At 42.7% G+C, this 7173-nt stretch overlaps 1 protein-coding gene across 1 annotated transcript; it reads right to left on the reverse strand.

Annotated features, from left to right (window-relative positions):
* Positions 1-520: 520 nt before the first annotated feature.
* LOC140207716 (uncharacterized) lies at positions 521-1044 on the reverse strand. Its single transcript, XM_072276273.1, has one exon. It carries the CDS (start codon positions 1022-1024, stop codon positions 521-523), a length of 504 nt encoding a protein of 167 aa, XP_072132374.1. The 5' UTR covers positions 1025-1044.
* Positions 1045-7173: the final 6129 nt, after the last annotated feature.

The following is a 7173-nucleotide window of genomic DNA, read 5'->3' on the forward strand; positions in this document are numbered from 1 at the left end:
CTTCTAATTTTCTCCAAACTAAGACATAGCATCACTTGAGAGAACCATTGCGACAAAGTGGGAGCTGATGTATCCTTCCACTTCAACAAAATGACCCTCCTAGCTATCAATGTAACAAATGCAATAACATGATGGTCTGACATAGAGATATCACGGATAGTTTGAGGAATTATTCCAAAAAGTACAGTTAATTTGCTAAATTGTAAATTAATTTTAAGTGCTTTAGAAATTGTCGAAAAAACTGACATCCAGTACTGTTCCTGTATAGAACAAGACCAAAATATGTTGTCATCGTCCGGTCCATAAAGACGGTATTCCGGTTCACGGTCCGGTCCATCGACCCCTGATCCAGGTTTTCCTGTCTACACTGGACATCTGGTAGATCATCAAGTTTCGGCCAAAGAGCGCCTTTCACCGAGCTGATCTGCCAGCAGCACCGGACGTTTTTTTTTTGTGTTTTTTTTTGGAGTTCCAAACAATCACACTTTATTTAAACAGTACAATTCCAAATTCAAATACTTTAGGTCAACTGCCCACACTCAGTGATTTTAACCGTGGCTTTTGGAGTTCCATTCACGGTGCCACAGCTCTCCATCTTCTTTACCACATCCATTCCTTCTACCACAGATCCAAAGACAACATGTTTCCCATCCAACCAGCTGCTCCTTGTGATGCATATGAAGAACTGGGAACCATTTGTATTTGGTCCAGCATTGGCCATGGACAGGATGCCTGGCCCCGTGTGCTTCAGCTGAAAATTCTCATCTTTAAACTTCTCCCCATAGATGGACTTGCCTCCAGTGCCGTTATGTTTTGTGAAGTCGCCACCCTGGCACATCAAGCGAGGAATGATTCTGTGGAACGTTGAGCCTTTGTAACCGAAACCCTTCTCGCCTGTGCATAATGCACGGAAGTTTTCTGCAGTCTTTGGGACAATATCTGGTCTTAGCTCCATCACTAGGCGACCCTGGGGTTTATCCCGAATAGAGATGTCCATAAAAACCTTGGGGTTTTTGCCGGCCATGGTTCTGCAGTTTCCGAGGTCGGAGAAAAACGCAAGAGGCAAGCTGTATACTGCCTTTGTCACTGTGCGACGATGCAGCCAAAAAGCGGAGAAGCGATACCCACAACTGTCCGGACCCTTTCGGATCCTGCTAGTCTTCCCTCTATTAAGTTAGACCGACTGTCTACAGGACACCGATTTATCCTACTTCTCTCCAACGTTTGAAGTAGGTTTGGTGTAATTTCTCTCAATCTTTGACAGAAGTTGTCTTTTTCTCCCTCGTCGCGAAAGCTCTTTTGGAATATAGCTGATCGTGTAAAATAGCTGATATTTCACCAACCAAATGAGAGAGGCGGACCTGGTTTGTATGAATACTCCTCCTCTCAGCTGATAGTCCTGTCGAACTGTTCCGCCCGCCCTCTCTAGCGTCTGATGTTAGTGCAAGCACTCATTTAAGGAGGTATTTCTTAACTTACAGCAAAAGTCTGGAGGAAGAAACGCCCCACGAGAAGGGTGCACCATCTGTGGAGAATTCCCAAGGAAGTTAGGATGCTATATCTTTGAAATAATATACGTTGTAATGAGGATTAATTAATTGATGGTAGTCAAGAGGACTGGGAAAGTTTAAAACTACAAGGTATGCCACAAAAATTGTAAAGAATGTGGGACACATGAGTAAATTATTAAAAATATTGATGGGGTTTTTACAGAAATACAAGCAAAAAGCCAAAAGTAATGTTGGTTTTTGAGGCTGATGGTAAAATTGGGAATGAGAAGGTACAGATTCTAAATAATGAAAATAATAACAGATTGCAAAGGTCTGTAGGGAGAGAGATTTTTTTTATTTTTATCAGTGAAAAAGTACAGGACAAATTTGTATCTTTACAAATGAGTGACATCAGAGATAGTGGATGCATTGGTTGTAATCTGAGGAGACCGGATGTATGTTCTCAAATTTGTTGAAAATATAAAGATAAGTGGCTTATCAGGTGATGCAGAGTACACAAGAGCCTGCAACGTGATGAGCACAGGTTAAGTGGATGAGCAGGAAAGTGACCTTTGAAATATAATATAGAACAAAATATGAAGTTGCCTGCCTGCTCTGGAAAGAAGAAAGACAAACCTGATTGTTAAATAGAGAGGTGTTTAGAGAATGTTGCAGTGCAAACTCAATCTCTAGCACACAAAAAGGGTGTGTAGGTTAAACAAATATGCAGAAAGGCCAATGGAATGTTGGCCTTTATTGTAAGGGTTATGGAATACAAGGGTAAGGATATTTTGTAGCAACTTTATTGGGAGCTCGTTAGACAACACCTGGCGTTCTGTGTACAGTTTAGATCTCGTCTTTAATAAAGGACATACTTGAATCAGGGGATTCACATATGGGGGCGAGGGGTGAGCGTGTAGGGAGCAATGAGAAGTGATCTTACTGAGGCAAGATTCTGAGAGTGTTGTCAGACAAGATGCTGAGACGATGTTTCTCCAAGTGAGGATATCGAGAAAATGGGATATAGTTTGAGTAATTGGTTTCCCATTGATCAGGAGATGAAGACGAATTTCTTCTGCAGGTTGTGATCCTTTGGAATTCTCCACGTTAAGAGTTATGGTAGAGCCATAGAATATACAATATATTGTAGGCATATGAACTACATGGAAATCTACAGGTGCAGAGGGAGAGTTGAAAAGTGGAGTAGAGGCCAAAACCAGATCAATAATGATCTTATTGCATGGGGAAGCAGGGATGAAGAGCCATTTGGCTCATGCTCTGTTTCTGATGCATTTAACTCAATGGATCATTCAGAAGTTTTGCAATGTACACAACTGTTTTGTATTCGATCATAGGGTACAATTGGCACGTTGGAGAATCCATCTACTTGGGCACCTGAGTGAAATGAGGCCTGGGATTTGAGATTAAATTTAAGCATGATGTAAAATGACATAATTTCAGACAATATTAATGATTTACGAACTGATCCCAAGTTCAGCCTTTGATTAATGTGATCTGCCTTCCCACAGAGCCTGACGTGGGGATGCCCGAGGCAGATGCTGATGGGTTTTTCCAGCAGCTGATAGCAGGAGTGGTAAGTGCTCCTCATCATTTATCCCTTTGTTTTAAGTGAGTGTTTATGACGTGCAGCAGCAGTTTTCTCTATTTCGACGTACATTACTGAGCATGATCATAGATGGATTGACCTGCCCATGTTTGCTCTCGAAGAGCTTTGTCTGCCAGAATTGAACTAGCACTATAACCAGCAGTAAGGAGGTTAACAGTGCTTTGTCCCAATTTTCAAATGAGATCAATTTTGGAGCTCACCATAGTTCCCTTTGACAGTAAAATGCTGTTCATGGATGGGTGACCTCCCAAAGCATCTTCAGAAGTTTCATCATTCTTCCAGGCCAGCCTTCATACTCAACTTTCATATCGGCACTGGAAGTCTAGTGTGCACCCAGATTAAGTCAGAAAATATTCTCTGAACCGATTGTCCAGCAATTGTATCTGACTTATTAGTGTCACTAATTCTGCCAGAAATCTGTTCCATTTCTACGATTGATATTGTGTGGGCTTGGAGAATTAGAAAAAGATGTAAATTCAGAATACCTGATCTATATTTGTCTTTGCCTACTTTCAGGAATATCTTCACAGCAATGGAATTACACACAGGGACATCAAGCCAGAATCTCTGTTACTTGATGACCAAGGTATAAGGATGCAAATCTCTTCACTTTTATTGTGTAATAGAACAAAAATTGGGTATTGTTATGCCTTATTCACAGCATTTCAGACATTTAGACAATAGACAATAGATGCAGGAATAGGTCATTCGGCCCTTCGAGCCAGCACCGCCATTCACTGTGATCATGGCTGATCATCCACGATCAGTTCCCAGTTCCTGCCTTATCCCCATAACCTTTGATTCCACCATCTTTAAGAGCTCTATCCATCTCTTTCTTGAAAGCATCCAGAGACTTGGCCTCCACAGCCTTCTGGGGCAGAGCATTCCATACATCCACCACTCTCTGGGTGGAAAAAGTTTTTCCTCAACTCTGTTGTAATTCTTAAACTGTGGCCTCTGGTTCTGGACTCACCCATCAGCGGGAACATGCTTCCTGCCTGCAGCGTGTCCAATCCCTTAATAATCTTATATGTTTCAGTAAGATCCCCTCTCAGCCTTCTAAATTCCAGAGTATACAAACCCAGTCACTCCAATCTTTCAACATATGACAGTCCCGCCATCCCGGGAATTAACCTTGTGGACCTACGCTGCACTCCCTCAATAGCAAGAATGTCCTTCCTCAAATTGGAGACCAAAACTGCACACAATACTCCAGGTGTGGTCTCACCAGGGCCCTGTAGAGCTGCAGAAGGACCTCTTTGCTCTTATACTCAATTCCCCTTGTTATGAAGTCCAGCATGCTATTAGCTTTTTTCACTGCCTGCTGTACTTGCGTGCTTGCTTTCAGTGACTGATGTACAACAACACCTAGATCTCGTTGTGTTTCCCCTTTTCCTAACTTGACTCCATTTAGATAATAATCTGCCTTCCTTTTCTTACCACTAAAGTGTTTAACCTCACATTTATCCACATTAAGCTGCATCTGCCCTATCACCCAGCTTGTCCAAGTCACCCTGCATTCTCACAACATCCTCCTCACATTTCACACTGCCACCCAACTTTGTGTCATCGGCAAATTTGCTAATGTTACTTTTAGTTCCCTCATTTAAATCATTAATATATATTGTAAACAGCTGCAGTCCCAGCACTGAACCCTGCGGTACCCCACTGGTCACCGCCTGCCATTCCGAAAGGGACCCGTTAATCGCTACTTTGTTTTCTGTCAGCCAGCCAATTTTCAATTCACGTCAGTACTCTGCCCCCAATACCATGTGCCCTAATTTTGCCCACTAATCTCCTGTGTGGGACTTCATCAAAGGCTTTCTGAAAGTCCAGGTACACTACATCCACTGGCTCTCCCTTGTCCATTTTCATAGTTACATCCTCAAAAAATTCCAGAAGATTAGTCAAGCACGATTTCCCCTTTGTAAATCCATGCAGATTCGGACCAACCTGTTACTACTATCCAGATGTGTTGTAATTTCATCTTTTATAATTGACTCCAGCATCTTTTCCACCACCGAAGTCAGACTAACCGGTCTATAGTTTCCTGTTTTCTCTCTTCCTCCCTTCTTGAAGAGCGGGACAACATTAGCCACCCTCCAATCCACAGGAACTGATCCTGAATCTATAGAACATTGGAAAATGATTACCAATGCTTCCACGATTTCTAAAGCCACCTCCTTAAGTACCCTGGGATGCAGACCATCAGGTCCTGGGGACTTATCAGCCTTCAGACCCAACAGCCTATCCAACACCATTTCTTGCCTAATATAAATTTCCTTCAATTCATCCATTACCCTAGTTCTTTTGGCAACTATTACATCTGGGAGATTGTTTCTGTCTTCCCTAGTGAAGACAGATCCAAAGTACCTGTTCAACTCATCTGCCATTCCCTTGTTCCCCATAATAAATTCACCCGCTTCTGTCTTCAAGGGCCCAATTTTGGTCTTAACTATTTTTTTTCCTTTTCACATACCTAAAGAAGCTTTTTACTATCCTCCTTTATATTCTTGGCTAGTTTACCTTCATACCTCATTTTTTTCCTCCACATATTGCCTTTTTATTTACCTTCTGTTGCTCTTTAAACGTTTCCCAATCCTCCGGCTTCCCACTCTTCTTTGCTATGTTATACTTCCCTTTTATTTTTAGAACTATACTCAAGCCCTCAGCAACAATATTCGTACCAGTTGATAATCATGAAAAGCTGAATGGGTCTTGAGTCAGTGATCATTTCTGTATCTTTGTTCTCTTTGCTCAGTGTGCAAAGCATTTCTAGCAACGTAACAGGCTGAGATGTGCACATTCTTCAATAACTGCAGTCATCTCCATGCTAGCAGCTGATGAGCATTTGTTGGATACGGTTAAACAGTTTTGAGATCCATTAGCCCATGTGGGAGGAGGCTGCCCATCAAGCTTGAACATTTCCCCGCATGTCACCGAAACTTTGGAACTAGAGCTTTGCTCTTCAGAGCAACATCTGAATCAATGGGAGTGCTGCAGACCATGGGTCTATTTGTTCGATGTGTATGCTAAGGGAAGGTGGTAGGGGTTCCAGCTGAATTTATTTTTTTTCTCCCATTCACCTGCAGTTTACCTCAAATTCATTTAATGGTGTTTTGACCTCAGCAAGTCTGGTGATTGAACAGACCGTTTTGGTTCTGCAGTAAGAAGATTTTGGGCAGGGTTCAACCCTGGTTATTATTGAATGGTTTGTGATATTTGGGAAATGCCCATGGCTGTGTTGGGTGTGCGATGGTTTAAAGTAGTGGTCACCAACCTTTTTAAGCCCAAGATCCCCTACCTCGACCTCAGTGAAAGGCAAGATCTACCTACTAAATCGTTTGGAGAAAAAAACAGCTCAGATTGTACTTCCAATTTGTGGCCTTTTATTTGGGCGAATTGTATTTGAATTACACAAAATACTTTTTCGTGCTGAAATGCTTTACGCCAAAGAAGCAATTACCATTAATTTATATGGAAAAACAATTTTGAGCGTTTCCAGACCCAAAAAAATAACCTAACAAATCATACCAAATAACACTTAAAACCTAAAATAACAGTAACATATAGTAAAAGCAGGAATGATATGATAAATACACAGCCTATATAAAGTAGAAATAATGTATGTACAGTGTAGTTTCACTGAACAGAATCGCCAAACACGATTTGTAGAAAAGAATCGCCACATACACGCATGCACACATCATGCACGCGCACAGAGGTGCCCCCGGCCGGCCGGTCGGCAAGAATATTGTCAATATTAAACCGGTCTGCGGTGCCAGAAAGGTTGGGGTCCCCTGCCTTTGACCACAGGGCCACCAGGCAGTGGTCGGCACGTAATGTCCTGCAAGCCCTGCGGGAGAAGGACGTGATGGACACAGTGGGGTGGTTCCCTGAGCAGACCGTCCAGTTCATCTGGCAAAATGCCTCATCGCCAGACCTCACCAACAGGCACCAGGACCTCGCCTGGCTGGCGGTGAGAGGAGCCCTCCTGTACGCCCGGGACGTCATCTCCACACCCTGCTGCCCACGGGAGGACTGCAATGAGGAGGA

The sequence above is a fragment of the Mobula birostris genome, chromosome 13, assembly GCF_030028105.1.
Source record: "Mobula birostris isolate sMobBir1 chromosome 13, sMobBir1.hap1, whole genome shotgun sequence".
Classification (NCBI taxonomy): domain Eukaryota; kingdom Metazoa; phylum Chordata; class Chondrichthyes; order Myliobatiformes; family Myliobatidae; genus Mobula; species Mobula birostris.

Excerpts from the sequence above, each read along its gene's own strand:
- LOC140207716 (XM_072276273.1), bottom strand. The coding sequence starts at position 1,024 with ATGGCCGGCAAAAACCCCAAGGTTTTTATGGACATCTCTATTCGGGAT.